Source organism: Ovis aries, chromosome 21 (genome assembly GCF_016772045.2).
Source record: "Ovis aries strain OAR_USU_Benz2616 breed Rambouillet chromosome 21, ARS-UI_Ramb_v3.0, whole genome shotgun sequence".
Taxonomy (NCBI): domain Eukaryota; kingdom Metazoa; phylum Chordata; class Mammalia; order Artiodactyla; family Bovidae; genus Ovis; species Ovis aries.
The window spans coordinates 30,423,941-30,439,610 of record NC_056074.1 but is presented as its reverse complement, the minus strand read 5'-3'; the positions used below and the strand labels follow the sequence as shown (position 1 = coordinate 30,439,610).

Below are 15,670 nucleotides of genomic sequence, written 5' to 3'. Positions count from 1 at the left end.
AGGTCCTATTTCCTTCTCAAGGGGAAGGTGTTTTATAGCTACTGGAACTGTAGCCAGGTGGGAGAAGTTAACTGTATGCTGCCCACATGCACTCAGATCCCTGACAGGTTGGATCTAGGTGGATGACGTTGACATCTGATTCAGTTTAGTTGAGTCGCTCAGTCGTGTCCGACTCTTTGTGACCCCACGGACTGTAGCATGTCAGGCTTCCCTGTCCATCAGCAACTCCTGGAGTTTGCTCAAACTCACGTCCATCAAGTTGGTGATACCATCCAACCATCTCACCCTCTGTCATCCCCTTCTCCTGCCTTCAATCTTTCCAGGCTTCACGGTCTTTTCTAATGAGTTATTTCTTTGCATCAAGTGGTCAAAGAATTGGAGCTTCAGCTTCGGTATCAGTACTTCCAATGCATATTCAGGGTTGATTTTCTTTAGGATTGACTGGTTTGATTTCCCTCCAGTCCAAGAGATTCTCAAGGGTCTTCTCCAGCACCACAATTCAAAAGCATCAATTCTTTGGCGCTCAGCCTTTATGGTCCAACTCTCTTATCTGTCCATACATGAGCACCTAGTATGCTCAAAATCTTTTCTCACATGACTTTCAAAGTGACCATTTGAGGTGGATATTGTTATCCCTATTTTATAGACAAGGAATCCATGACTTAGAGAAGCAACTTTCCCAAGTTTACAAAATCCAAGGTTTTGAATCACTGTCCATCAGATGTCAGAGCCCATGTTCCTCCCTTGGACATGCTGCTTCCAGCATCTCTTCAGTCTGTTTGAAGGTGAATCTGATTTTTAACCTAAGTTCACATGCTTGACTCACAATGAGACCAATCCAACTGGAACATTGAAGTTTGGAACAGAGAAAGGTTTATTGCAGGGACACACAAGGAAACAAGGGGTTCATGCTCTAAAAAACCCTATGCTGCCCAATCATTTCGCAGGAAGAGTTTTTAAAGGCAAAGTTCAGAGTGAGCGCTGCAGTGTGTATGACTTCCTTCTGTTTGATTGGTGGGGAGATAACAGGGTGATGCCCAGGAACCTTGTGCTCAGCCTGAAATTACCATCCTCTACCTGGGCAAGGACACTGGTTCTTGCTGAAGGACTCAAAGGTATGTTGTGCACTACCCATAAGGAGGAACCAGGACCCTGCTTTATCGAGGTACTATTGTTTCTTGACTCCTCCTCCTCTGTTTCTGCATCCTCTCTCTTTCCTAGTTAGGAACTGTTTGAACATGCCCTTTGGAATTCAGGGAAGGTCTAGAAGGCCTTTTTCCTGCTTTGGATGAAGAATTTCTCTGCCATATCAGTAAACAAAGGACGTTTCAGCCATCAAGCCTTTAACCCATGCAGCCTCCCCCACTCTGAGGGGATTCAGAAGGGAGAAAAACAGGATACTGGCCCTAGATAGTTAAGAGACATATCAAAGGAATGATTTCAGTAAGTCGGGACTCTTCCCATATGTAGAAAAGCCCAAAATTCATTAACTTGAGGTATCTGGCTTTTCTTTAATTAACAGTAATCTCATGATGTTCTGACTATCTAGTCTTTGTTATAGAAATGGCCTGCCAAAAATATCTGCCCTGGCTCCTCCCTGCCCTCTTTGAAAAGGTCCCTCAGAGTCATCAGAGGCTGCCTCCCAGGCTTAAGTCCTGAGCAAGTCCACCAAATGAAACCTAACTCTGAACTTTAAAGTTGTGCTTTTTTTTTTCCCCAGTCAACACGACTGACAAGAAACCGGGGACATGGAAAGGCTTTGGTACCTGAGGAAACCCCATAGCATCCTGCTTGGTCTCAAGTCTTGAAGGAAAATTCCACTCCCCATTTACTACTTGATTTGCACTTTGTGTTGCTTTGAAAAGTATTGCAAAGGCTGTTGTTCAAATTTAGCACAAGTATATTTCATTCCCTGAGTTCTTTTTTAAAAAAGTTATTTATTTGTTTTTATTTTGGGCTGCGTTAGGCCTTTGCTGCAGAGAAGGCAATGGCACCCCACTCCAGCACTCTTGCCTGGAGAATCCCAAGGACGGAGGAGCCTGGTGGGCTGCAGTCCATGGGGTCTCTAAGAGTCGGACACGACTGAGTGACTTCACTTTCACTTTTCACTTTCATGCATTGGAGAAGGAAATGGCAACCCACTCCAGTGTTCTTGCCTGGAGAATCCCAGGGACGGGGGAGCCTGGTGGACTGCTGTCTGTGGGGTTGCACAGAGTCAGACACAACTGAAGCAACACAGCAGCAGCAGCAGCAGGCCTTTGCTGCTGTGTGAAGGCTTTCTCTAGTTGCATTGCACAGGCTTCTCATTGCAGTGACTTCTCTTGTTGCAGAGCACAGGCTATAGGGTGCACAGATTCAGTAGTTGTGGTACATGGGTCTAGTTGCCTCATGGCATGTGGGGTATTCCTGGACCAGTGATCAAACCTGTGTTCAGGTATATTGTCAGGTAGATTCTTAACCACTGGACCACCAGAGAAGCCCCTCCCTGAGCTCTTTTAAGACCTGTGTCTCTCCTTAGTAAGCCACCATTAGAAACAAGCATAGTCAGTTGGATAATGTGGTGATAGAAGCATGGACTCCACAGCCCTATTCACTGAATGCTCCAGAGCTCTGACACCCTTCTGCACAGGGTCAGAACTCTCCCAAGAACAGTGAAGTCATCAGAGGAGATCATTTGACAGCCAAGTGCACCCTACCATGTCACTAGTTAGTCTCCATTTCAGGATTCTGTCTCAGCCACTGGTCCCGACATACAGACACCATCTGTAGAGGAAAATCAATGTTTTACAATGAGGACCTGCATTCACTCTCATAGGAATCTCTGCTCCATGTAGAATATTCATTGAGCCTTTCTCTGTGATCTTGTTCTGAGTTTCAAAAGATTTCCCTAAGACTGTTTAACAGACAGAACAATCTCACAGTGCAAACATAGGAAATTCAGCAGTAGAGAAGAAGCATTGATTCTGAAAACTGCTGTTTTCACAATCAGATATTTTGTCATAGTTCCTAGGTCACCAAAATGGCAAATATGCCTGAGTGTATAATTAGCACTAAAGGGAATGGTAGAACAGAGAAAGAGCAGAAGGAAAAAAAGTCAGGGGCCTAAGTAGAATTTTACTCTTTTAAATTTATCTGTTGAGTTTATTTATGGGACAGAGGCTGCCACTATAAAATAATTTTTACATATTTTTACTTGTGATTTTAGAACACGGTGATCTGGAGCAGAAAGAAGATTTAGGAAAGGAAAGACAATAGAATCATAACAGGTGATTGAGTTATTTTTAAATTTTTATTCTGTCTTTATGGGATTTGAAGGAATATAATTAATTCACATTTAACAAAAGTGTGAACAAAGACTTATAAAGAAAATCACATAGTGATGGCAGTTGAAGCATATTCTTGACAACAACTTCAATCTATTTCATGTTTCTTGACATCCATAATTTAGTATATATGTAAATTATATATGTATGTGCATACTTATAGACACATTGTTCTACTTTGTAAAAACTAAAATATTAATACTTTAAAAACTAGGATGACTGTGTGAAAAGTGACGTTCCTAAGTTAAACATTTAAAAAATATTAGTTGTTGGAAACTCTGCATTATTTTACTAATAACCATACTAAGAATTTTGTTTTGAGTTTGTTGTTTCCTGGAGCACTAGAGATGTACTATGTTGGATGTAAAATAAGTTATTTCAATTATTTCCCACAGTATTAAATGACACTCAACATCTACATCCTTGGGTCCAATTTCCAGTACCTGTAATCCTTCTCTTCATCTTGTGTGCTTGTCCTTATAAAATTCTTCTCTGTTTTTTCTCCCTAACCTTACCATTTCTCAGTATTCAGAAATAAGAGCAAAGAATTATCTTGCTTTTCTGCACAATAAACTGTCATGCTTATTGAACTAACAGATCAATAAATATACTGCCATGCTTTTGATCTAACAAACTTTTATTTTAGAAATATATCACTTTTATGTACTATATAATGCATGTCTTCCTTGTGTTTTATATAGATTTCAGCACTTTCCCCTCTCATCACATTTAGATTCAGGCCCCAAGGGGCTCAGATGGCAAAGAATCTGCTTGCATGAAGGAGACCAGGGTTCGATCCCTGTGTAAGAAATATCCCCTGGAGAGGGGAATGGCTACTCACTCCAACATTTTTGCCTGGAGAAGTCCGTGGACAGAGGAGGAAAGGTCACAAAGAGTGGACACGACTGAGCGACTAACACTTTAACTTTTCTTTCCAAAAAAGGCACAGGCAAAAGTACTTCTAGGACAACTGGTCTCCAATCTTATTTGTGAAATAAGAAGAACTTCATTTCTCAAATTTTAATGGAGCATTCCTTTCCGGATCTGTAGTGATGGATTCGTTTTATAAATGTGGGAATTAACCCCGCCCACTCTTGACCGCGCTCCGTCACCTCCTCGCACCAAATTCTTTGAAAGAGACCCCAGGGGCCCGGTCTAGAGCATCCCTGCCTCCATAGCAACCAGACTCGGGCTTCCCATGCACCATGGCGACGGCTCGCCGCCGTGGTCGCTATGGTGACCGGGGCGGGCGCAGGACCGCGGGCAGGGCGCGTGCGCGGGGAGCGGGCCCGCGGCCCCTCAGCTGCGCTCGACATGGCGCTGAGGCGAAGGCCCTCGTTGGTCCTGCTGCTGTTGCTTGTGCGGGGTGAGTCCGCGGGCCTCCGCCAGACGCGGCCCGAGGGAACCAGGCGCGGGGAGCGGGTCTGGTGGCGCGGGGGCCTGGGGCTCAGGGCTTCGGGGGGCGTCAGGGAGGGGTCTCGGGGTTGAGGGGGTCCGGCTCAGGTCCGGGGTCAGGGATACGGGGGTCCCGACATTCAGGCTGAGCGGGGAGCGGTCCTGGAGATGCCGGCTTCCAGGGATGCGGGTCCCGGGCTGGGGGTGCGGGTCTGGGGTTGGGATAGACGCTACGGGTCGGGGGAAGCGGTCGGGAGGTGTGGAGGTCGGGAGTATAGGGGAGTCCCGGGGGCCGGGGGCCCCGGAGTCGGGAGTCCAAGGGATCTGATCTGGGGGTTTGGGTGTAGGGCGTCCCGGGGTGCGGGGTCCGGGGTCCGGGTCGGGTCCCGTGGCCTCGAGCTCCGTCCCTCTGCGAACAAAGCCGACTGGTCCCCAGCCCGCTTTGTCCCGCCGACCCCGAGCCCTGCAGCCCACGCAGGAGTGGCGCGGGGGCCGCCCGAGCCGGGCGTTGGTCTGTCCCCCGACCCCCGCCCCGGCTGGAGGCCCTGGGCAGCGCAACGGCGGGACCACACGCTGGGGGCCGTGGGCGTGCGCTGGGCGCTCGAGACCGCGGTCCCAACGGAGTCCTCAACGCAGTGTCCGGAAAGCACACCGAGGAGCAGGGGACGGACACTCAGACCCGGTCCCGGGCGCCGCGCCGGCTTGCCTGGGGCATCCGCAGGACTTCCCAGTTCTCCGAGTCACTTTCTTGTCTGCTTACTTGCCATTGTCATCCCATGGTGTTTTCAGAGTGTACACAGCGAGGCCCCAAGTGATTGTTCGGGGGTGGAGTGGGCGCACCAGGAAAACAAAGGCTGCTGTGTTGAAGACTCAGTGAGGGGAGTGGTCCTCAGGGATGGTGAGAACAGTGAGGGTCCCGGCAGAAGCCGGGGAGCAGGACTCTATGGTGAGGGCTGAGTTCAGGGAATACGTGTCCCTATACTGCGCCTGAAAGCCGTTTCCTTAAGCGTGTATTTGGGAGAGATAAATGATCAAAGGCTAGCCAGGGGACAAGGGTGTCAGGAATGTCCCCTCCCCGCTTTGTTGGTCACACGGACACTGTCCTATTCACAGACTGGAACAACTCGCCATTGTTGAAAAGATCTGTTCACATGAAAGTTTGCAGTTTTTACTGCAGAAACGTTTGGCAGTTTAGTTCAGGGATGAGTTTCAAGTTGGTGGTTTGTTAGTAAAACTAGTGGATGCTAAGGCCTTCACATCAGCTTCGTTTTTGTTTTTTTTTTTAAATTTTAATTAAACAATTTTTTTTTCTGGCCAAGCCATGCCTCATGGGAGAGTCTTAGTCCCCAGACCAGGGATGGAACCTGTACCCTCTGCATTGGGAGTGAGGACTCTTTAACCACTGGACCACCAGGGAAATCCCAGTAAACTTATTTTTACTAACTTCTCATTTTGGTTTCCTAGAAATGCTACTTTTGTGATTTCCTTGATGTTAAAGATTGGAATTGACCTGTGGAGCATAGGAGGACTAATCAGATTTTGCATAGTAGGATTAATGACAAAGAGTAGAAGTGGTAGGATGTATTAATATGCTCTGAAGGGATGTGGCTGTCATTTTAATAGGGAGCTCTTTTCTATTATTTTGTTTATGCTGTAACTATACAGTAATACCTTGAAAATTATTCATTCACAGGGTGTCACAACTGCATCTCTTTTATTTTTATGATTACTCTTCTTAGTTGCTATTATTTTTGAGTGACCTCATTAAAAAAAATCTGGTTCCTGATATAATACATTTTTTATTACCCTTTGCCAAGCTCTGTTATAAAAATTTAATAGATAACAACTCTAAGAGGTTGTTCGTATCATTTTGAGTACAGAGAGATTTAGTAACTTGCTCAGAGTGACACCCTTCGCGTGTCAGTTTGGAAATCGTCAACCATTTGTGTTAAACCTTTTTGTTGTTGTTGTTGTTGTTACTTAAATTGTTCCATTTGACAGTGGAGTTCTTATTATGGATCATTTTAACCAAATTTTTAAATGTTCAATGCTGTGTGGTTTGTAGATAAAGTATTCTTTTGTTGAGTTGGTGACAGGTGCAATTCCTCTTTGCAAATGTTATGCCACACGTCTTTTTTGAGTGATTATGTGGTGTTTGCCATTGGGTTTCCAAATCTTCTAATGTCTTAGAGAGATGCTTCATTAGAGGTAAGGAGTTACAGTTTGTATTCCTGGGGCAAGACAGTTTGTTAAAGTTTAGCAAAATCTGAAAAACATGATTTCAGGAAATCTTTGAAATAAGTTCTAAATTTTCCATTTGCATTTGCTTGGACTTCTGAAACATTTGAAAATGACCTCTTCTTTCCTGTTGTCTTCAGTCTCTTGAATTAATTATATCTGGTGTAATTGTTATCAGACATGTGTGTGCATGTGTGTGTGCAGAAAAACAAGGACCACCTGCCCTGAAGCATGCACTGCTTCAGACCAGCTGCTCATTCCCAGAGGGCCTGTTGAAGGCATTTGTTCTGAGTGCTTCAGTCTGGGGAAACTGAGTGGGAAGCTATTAGAGATACTTAACCATAAGTAATTGCAGCGTTACCTCTAGACAGATCACACATGCCACCCCAAGCTCTGGGAAACTTTCTCTGAAGCAGCCTCACAGGGTAGGCTTAAATCATTTCTTCTGAAAGAAACCTGATGTGTCTTAACACCCACTTTTTGAGATGACCATATAATGTGACTGTAGAGGCTGTGGATTTAGTACAATCCAGCCAGCAGCTGTTAGAGATGTAACATTAGCAAATTCCTTCCCCACAAATTCTCTGCATTTTTTTCACAAGCACAAGTGTGGTAAAACAAAGAGAAGTTTGTGTGTGGATGAAGTCAGGAGGTATGGAGTCTGCTGAATGATAACCCTCGTCGTGAAGTTGGACCCTTCTCAAGACGTGTTTGTGATCAGGTGGTGAATGTGATGCTGACAGGGCCGAGCACAGATTTCACGTCTCTTGTATCTACTTTCTGGATCCTCACAATATATACAAATAGCTTCAGTGGATTCTAAAGCATTCCTGAAAGAAAGTTTTGGTGGTAAGCACATTCTTTTACACCCAGTTTGGCAAGGACAGTATCCACTGTGATTCTCTATATGGAGTTCTAAAGCCTTAATTTACTGCATCTTTCCAACATGTCCTGACACACAGAAAGCCTTCTGAGAACTAACCCTTGCTTCTGATGTCTAGGAATACTGTTGTACTTTGTGTTAGTGTGTTTGTCTTTAAGGAGTATTACTATGTGTTGCAGGGCTTCCCTGGTGGCTCAGGGGGTAAAGAATCCCTCGATCTGGAAGATCCCCTGGAGAAGGAAATGACAACCCACTCCAGTATTCTTGCTGGGGAAATCCCATGGACAGAGGACTCCAGCAGGCTACAATCCAAGGGGTTGCAAAAGGGTTGGACACAGTTTAGGGACAAAACAAGAACTATGTGTTATGTATTATATTCCTATGAGTAGTTAATATGAACAGCTGAGGTTTCAAAGCTAGTTATGTAGAAACATAAAACTTGTTAATAGATTGGTAGCAGTTTAGTCGCTAAGTCATGTCCAACTCTTGCGACCCCATGGACTGTAGCCTGCCAGGCTCCACTCTCCATGGGATTCTCCAGGCAAGAATACTGGAGTGGATTGCCATTTCCTTCTTTAGGGGATCTTCCCAACCCAGGAATTGAACCCTGGTCTCCTGCATAGCAGGCAGATTCTTTACAGACTGAGCTACGAGGAAGTCCATTCTTTTTCTTAGACCATCTTTCATTTTCCGAGTATCCCAAGGCTTCTGTGATTCAGCGTTCTTTCTGCAGAATATTGCCCACATCAGGTTCTGCCATGTGCATATTGTCTGCTTTGTCCAGCTTCACTCAGCTCACAGTGATCCTTCCTGTTTCTAAACAGCATAGCTTGTAGTCTGTACTAGTACAACAGACATTGACTGTGTATCTGTAATATGTCCTTTGTGCTAGGGGTGCAGACAGGAATAAAGCTCCTCAAGCCAGGATGACTGCCCACCGAATTACATTGCACTTTTGTTGTTGGGTGTAAATGCATTTTATCTTCTCAATGTTATTAAAAATTCATTGGGAACAGAGGCTGAATTGAATTTCTTTTGTATCTTTCCAGGGATGGCTATACTAAGTATTGTCTTTGTCACTTAAAAGTCAGTTAACATTTCTTAAACACTTCCAATGCATCCAGGCTTTTTTTTTTTTTATGTATCTTATCTCCAGTGACCGCAGAAACTTTTGGAGATTCTTGATTTTTACTACTGTAGTTTTTGTGGAAGAATGAGGATGGTATTTCTCGACTTGGTTTACTTTAAACATCTTCTCTCACCCACTCTATGCGGTTATATGAGGTTAAGAAGGAAAACATGGGGAAATGCTTGTGAAGTCATTTAAGTGACACAGTCATATATCTTAGGATTCCAACAACACAAAACATCTTGGAGGGGATGTTTGGAAGAACTGAAAAGATAATCAAAACTGAAAGGTAATCAAAATGTTGATGGGGGTTCTGTTTTACAGTGGCAGGTCTTATGGCTGATTGTTTTCTACTTTTCCCTTATTTACCTGGCTGATTATTTTATAAGGAATTTTTTAATATATAATGGAAAAAATTTCATTTGGGGGGTCCTCCAATAACATAGTGGACTTTTAAGTTTGACAGTTGGTAAGGATTTTCTTTTAAAATGGGAAAACAGTTTAATGTGTTAGCCTGTGACTGTGGCTCCTTCTGGCTCTGGAGTTCATGCCAGCTGCAGAGCGAGGAGGAGGGGCAGCCTTGGAGCTTGGTTTGATCAGGCATCCTTTGTGACTCATCTGAGAGACTTGCTGTCACTGCTTCTGGGTTGGGGTGCCAGCTGTGGTGTCCTCAGCAAGTGCTTGGTGGGAAGACAGCGCTGATGAGAATACCTGCCTCTCCCTGCTTTTGAACAAACAAGTGAAATCATCCAAGTAGCCACTTTGGTCTGCCTGTTCGGCACAAGCCCGTGTTTAGAGGATCCCCTCCTCTGTGCCAGCCAGGCAGCTCCTGGGGGGCCAGTTTTCTTTGTCTTGGGTGATAGGAATACCAGGTCAAGTTGACTTCCTTGGGAACCTGACTCCGAAAGATGTTTCCTGGAGTCAGCCGAGAGCTGAAGCTCCCTTATCACATCTTCCTGCCTGCCACGACTTCCTCCTTGGATGTCTTTCTCTAAGGGAAACTTTTGACGTCTTTTAGAATGAAGTGCAGCTGTCTGGAGGATTACAAATAATGCCGCATAATCTAAGACAACTGCCTTTTCTTTCTTTTTTAAGATTTGGTCCCTTGATTCTCCTCTGGAGCATCTCTACGAGGGTGCTAGAGCTTAATCAGCCAATCCATAATTATTTCACAATCTCGCATTTTCACATCAGCAAAACAGGGACATCTAACATAAGTTTTTGCCCAGACCAGGAACAGTACATGGTTTAGATGGTTAACAAACAGAGCAGCCCTTTGGAAGTGAGAGCTCTTAACTCTGGGCTGACCTGGTAGAGGGACATTTCAAGAAGAAGCACCTTTTGGGGTAATTTGGTTGACTTAGTGCAGATTTGGGGGAGTGGAGGTGTTAGGGGCCAGGAAAGTGGAGAAAATGAGCAGAGGCGTTGGAAATGCATGTGTTGTATTCTGGGACCAGTAAGTTATTTTAATGATAACTAAGGACAGCTGCCAGTTATTAGAAGGCTGCGCCAGGCACTGCTGACGGCGCCACCTCACGGGAATCTTAGTCCATCTCAGCGGTCAGTCCCTATAGGCCTCACTTTGCGGTGCTGAACCTGACACTTGGGCAGGTTGGTCACCTGGCCCCGGTCACAGCTGGTAAGTCAAGGAGTCAGATCACCAATGGAAGAGAGTGTCGCAGAGTAACTAGACTGTGAGACTGAAAAATGCTTTCAATGCAGGGCTGAAAAATGTGGACCTTGTCATGTAGGTTCTAGAAATTTATATGGCAGTTTGGAGCAGGAAGTGATCTGATTGAATATTTTTAGGTGTGTTGGCCTGATACTGCATTCAAGAAGGCTGGAGAGGGAGAGTTAGTTAGGAAGCTTCCAGAGTAGTTCATGCCCGTTCCCCTTAGGGGAAGTCTCTTGAATTCAGTCTTGTTCATATCTGAAAGTGTATTTTTACCTTTGTTCCTGAGATATAGATTTATTGGGTGCATAAATTTAGGTTGACAGCTGCTTTGACGTGGAGCCTGGGCTCCCCGATGCTGATGCTGTCTGGCTTCCTTTGCTCCTGTTGTGAAGCTGCTCCACCTGCTTTAGGGGTCTCGTCTTTTCTTTGGCATCCTGCAGTGTTACTACATGTGTCTGAGAGGCATTTCTTTTTAATTATTCTCCTTGTTAATTTGTTATAAGTTGTGTATCTCTGAGTTTATATCTTTCTGGAGAATTCTCAGGGAGGGTCAGTTCAAACACTGCCTAGCTTCTATTTTCTTAATTCCTTCCTTTTAGAACTCTGATTGGATATATTCAGTCTTTCATCTTCCAAGACTGTTAACCTTCCTGTCATAATTTCATGTTCTTCTTTCTTGTTGCTGTTCTGGGTTATTTATTAAATTTTGTTTTACAACTGTTTCTCTTGCCAACCATGTCTGTAATCTGTTTAACCAGTGTATGAAGTGTTTGGTTTTTTTTTTTAACCCATTATATTCATTTCAAAAAATTTGCCTGGTTCTTTCTATAATCTAGTTTATTTTGCTTGCTCATTTTTTCATTTCTTTTTTATTTTTAAACATTTCACACAAAGCTGTTTTGTATTCTACATGTGAGACTTCAAATATCTGAAGTTCTCTGGAGTCTAAACCTAATGCTGTTGTTTCTCGTGACCGTTACTGTAGCAGCTTGTTTCTCTTTCCTTGTAAACGTAAACTGACGTCTGGTTGATCGCAATCTATGCAGCTCTGTGATGCGTTTTGTGAGAGAATGTGCCCTCAGCTCTGCCTTCCTGTTGGCCCAGCTGCGCAGTCTCCATGATGACCCTCAGGGTCACGGCCCACCCATCCTATTACTTCCTGGGTTCAGCCTACAGCTATTTTACTTGTTTCCCATGAGCCCAGAGGTACAGTAAAAACTACAGTTTGTCTGCATGAGGTCTCACTGGAGTGTAGTTAAACCACTGCTGTAAATAGGAACCCTGGCCTCCTCCTGAAAAATTTAAGTCACACACCATCCTCAAACTTTTATATTATGAAAGTAATGCTTCTGTTTTCATTTTTCAAGTATAAGATGAAGTTAAAATACTGGCTTTTTTAGCAGGGGGAGCACATATGCCCCCACGGAGGTCCTGATAGGTTTAGGGGAAGGGGTTGAAGGAGCCTTGCTGAGCATCAGTGCTGCCAGGATGGGGCTGTACTGTCCTGTAGACACACACGCAGCCTACTGCACGGCTGTCATCGCCGTCCATGGGTGGGTTTGTCTGAAGAGCAGTGAGCATCAAAGATTCGAGACCCAGCAACTTGAAATTTAGAGAATTACTGCTGTTCCACACTGGACAAGTGTTTGGTGGAGGAGCTCTCCCCTCTCCACAGGGAAGGAGCTTCCCAGATTCTTGCTGGATGAGGCAAGAGGGATAGCCCACCCCAGGCTATGCTGTGCACTGCCTCCCAGATCCTTTTCTGGGTGGAAGAGGGAGCCCGTGTGGGAGTCAGGCATTCTGGACCCGCTTCCCAGCTTTGCATGTGATTCATTTGGGGACCTTGGGGAAATATTAATTATATTGGTTTTAATCCGAGTCACTTGAAAGTAATTTAAGCAGCATTCCTCTTCCCCTCCCACCAACACATTCACATTTCTGTTCACAGATTTGTTGAATTAGTTTAATTACAAGGGTAAGTGAAAGTTTTGAAAGCCTAGTTCATAGAAATGTCTTCCTCTTCTGAAAATTTAGAAGCTTTTAGAGCCAGGAAACCAATGCAGGATTCAAAAGACACCAGTTTGATCCCTGGGTCAGGAAGGTTCCCTGGAGGAAGGCATGGCAACCCACTCCGGTATTCTTACCTGGAGAATCCCATGGACAGAGGAGTCTGGCAGGCTACAGTCATGGTGTTGCAAAGAGTCGACATGACTGAAGTGACTTGGCACACGCACACAACCTTGGTTTCAAGCCCTCTTCTACTCCAAGAGGTTAGGACAGTTCGACTCTCAGAACCTCAGGTGTTCTGTTTTGTTTTTTTTAATCTGCTGTGACCGTACTTACTAGATCTAGTGTTTTGAGAGTTCCTATGTTTGTTTGCCAGGAAGGAAACAGTGGACCACTGTTTGATATCTCGCATCAGATTGTGGAGTTTTCGCTCTGACCAAATTCTGTCTTGCTTTCAAGTCCACTGCTGGTGGAATCCCTTTGCCATGAATCCCTGAAGCAGCGGTTGAGTAAGAACAAGTGTTTGTGTCTTTAATTTACCAGGTGCTGTTTTAGAGTCGTTTATGTTGCAGAGTCGTGAACACTGTAGGAGGTGATGGAACTCATGGCCCTTCCCTCCACATGGTACTATCATGTACATATATGGACATTTTATATGCTGTCTTGGAGGGTGGGTTACAACCCCCAGAAGGTCACCTCAGGTGGAGCGGCCTGCTCAAGGGCACAGGGCCTGTCTTCTGAGTCGATGCCGACTGTTTGCAGGGTTTGGGACCAGCATACATCCAGGAGGGTTATTTTATTATTCTGCTGTTTCTTCTTCCCCTTAACTCTGTTCCAGCCCAAATTTTCTGTTAGGCTGTGTTACAGATGGTGACTGTTGGTGTGAAACATCTGGTCATAATCTCCGTACGTTGCCAGTTTACCTCACTCTGTGGTTAGGTCAGAGGGAAGACTTGATTTAGATGGCTGTAATGGCAACCCACTCCAGTACTCTTGCCTGGAAAATCCCATGGGCGGAGGAGCCTGGTAGGCTGCAGTCCATGAGGTTGCGAAGAGCTAGACACGACTGAGCGACTTCACTTTCACTTTTCACTTTCATGCGTTGGAGAAGAATAAGGACAACCCACTCCATTGTTCTTGCTTGGAGAATCCCAGGGGCGGGGGAGCCTGGTGGGCTGCCGTCTGTGGGGTCGCACAGAGTCGGACACGACTGAAGCAACTTAGCAGCAGCAGCAGCAGCGACATTTCAGTCTGTGGTTTCTGCAGTGCTTCATCATGGTAGCAGAGCTCCAGGAGGTGTGCAGGATGAGGCCATAGGAAAAAGAGTGAAACCCTCGCTGGACCTGCCCTTCCATTTCCCTCAGTGTCCTTGTCTGTCTGTCTCTGCCATAAGCAATGGGGATGAGGGAAGAGGCCTAAAGGACCTCTCATGACATTGGGTGAGGGATCTGGCCTTCACAGAAGCCAGAACACACACCTTCCTGGCGGCCATGTGGCTAACCCCCTACCCCTACCCTCACAGCACCGTCAGGCTGGTCGCTTTCCCCAGGAGGACTGTGTTTGTATGTGTGATGTTCTCCCTTCAGCTCACAGCTTTTGCTTTCTGTGCTGTTCTCATCAGGAACGCTTTCTACGTGCAGAGTAACGCAGAGTAAATAAAACCTGTTAGGATTTGGTGCTTCTGTCCTCATGAGCAGCTCAGTTTTGACACTTCTTCTCATGAACCCTTGAGGAAGATGCTTTACTGGCACTTGGAGGCTTCGACTTGGGGTGCCCTGTCCTGGTCCTCCTGCCTTCCCCACGTCTGTGGGGGCTGGGCTCTGTAGCCCTGGGCTCCAGTGGGGAACACCGCCTTTGTGGGAACTCACGAGGTTTGGGCTTGGGGTGATGAAGTCGAAGCACTTGGGTCTCCACACCTGCCCTTTCCATAGAGGAGTTGGGAGTCTAGAGAAACGTAGCGTTTTCCTTTTCTTTTATAAGATTATGGTTATGTCATAAAGAGAAAAATTAATCATTACAGTGTATTTACTTAATTCAGTTTTATCAGGGAATCATACAATCTGGAACATGATCTTGGGCTCTGTAAGGCATCTCATCACCGGCTTCTGAGTCACCTTATATGCTGTGTTTCTGCTTTATCATCACAGCCCATCCATCCCAATGCAGGTCACCCTCTTCCTGTTCAGTCCTGTTCATTTCCTAGTATCCAGCTCAGCATACTTCTCCATAAAGCCTTTCTTAGCTCTCTAGCCTGGAGCAATCTCTTCCTTTCTAAATTCACGTTCAGCAGGAACAACATAAGCTACAATGAAGTTTGAATCTCAGCTCTACTGTATGACCTGTCCAAGTCAACATCCTTATCCATAAAATAGTAGAAAAACATATAACTTTGTAGGATTGTTTTGCAGCCCAGTGACTGTGTATACTGAAGGCAGAGGAACCAGAGATCAAATTGCCAACATCCACTGGATCATGGAAAAAGCAAGAGAGTTCCAGAAAAACATCTATTTCTGCTTTATTGACTATGCCAAAGCCTTTGACTGTGTGGATCACGATAAACTGTGGAAAATTCTGAAAGAGATGGGAATACCAGACCACCTGACCTGCCTCTTGAGAAACCTGTATGCAGGTCAGGAAGCAACAGTTAGAACTGGACATGGAACAACAGACAGAACTGGACATGGAACAACAGACTGGTCCCAAATAGGAAAAGGAGTACGTCAAGGCTGTATATTGTTACTCTGCTTATTTAACTTTTATGCAGAGTACATCATGAGAAACTCTGGGCTGGATGAAGCACAAGCTGGAATCAAGATTGCTGGGAGAAATATCAGTCACCTCAGATATGCAGATGACACCACCCTTATGGCAGAAAGTGAAGAGGAACTAAAAAGCCTCTTGATGAAAGTGAAAGAGGAGAGTGAAAAAGTTGGCTTAAAGCTCAACATTCAGAAAACTAAGATCATGGCATCTGGTCCCATCACTTCATGGGAAATAGATGGGGAAACAGTGGAAACAGT

General features: G+C 45.1%; 1 protein-coding gene across 2 annotated transcripts in view; it reads left to right on the top strand.

The window, feature by feature from the left end:
- The first annotated feature begins 4,547 nt into the window (after positions 1-4,547).
- The window catches only part of JAM3 (junctional adhesion molecule 3), a 30,417-nt gene continuing 19,294 nt past the window's right edge, over positions 4,548-15,670 (top strand). For both annotated transcript variants that reach the window (XM_004019542.5, XM_060404266.1), the window contains exon 1: positions 4,548-4,689. In XM_004019542.5, the coding sequence (XP_004019591.4) occupies positions 4,557-4,689 (133 nt within the window). In that variant the 5' untranslated portion in view covers positions 4,548-4,556. The remainder of the gene's footprint in view (positions 4,690-15,670) is intronic.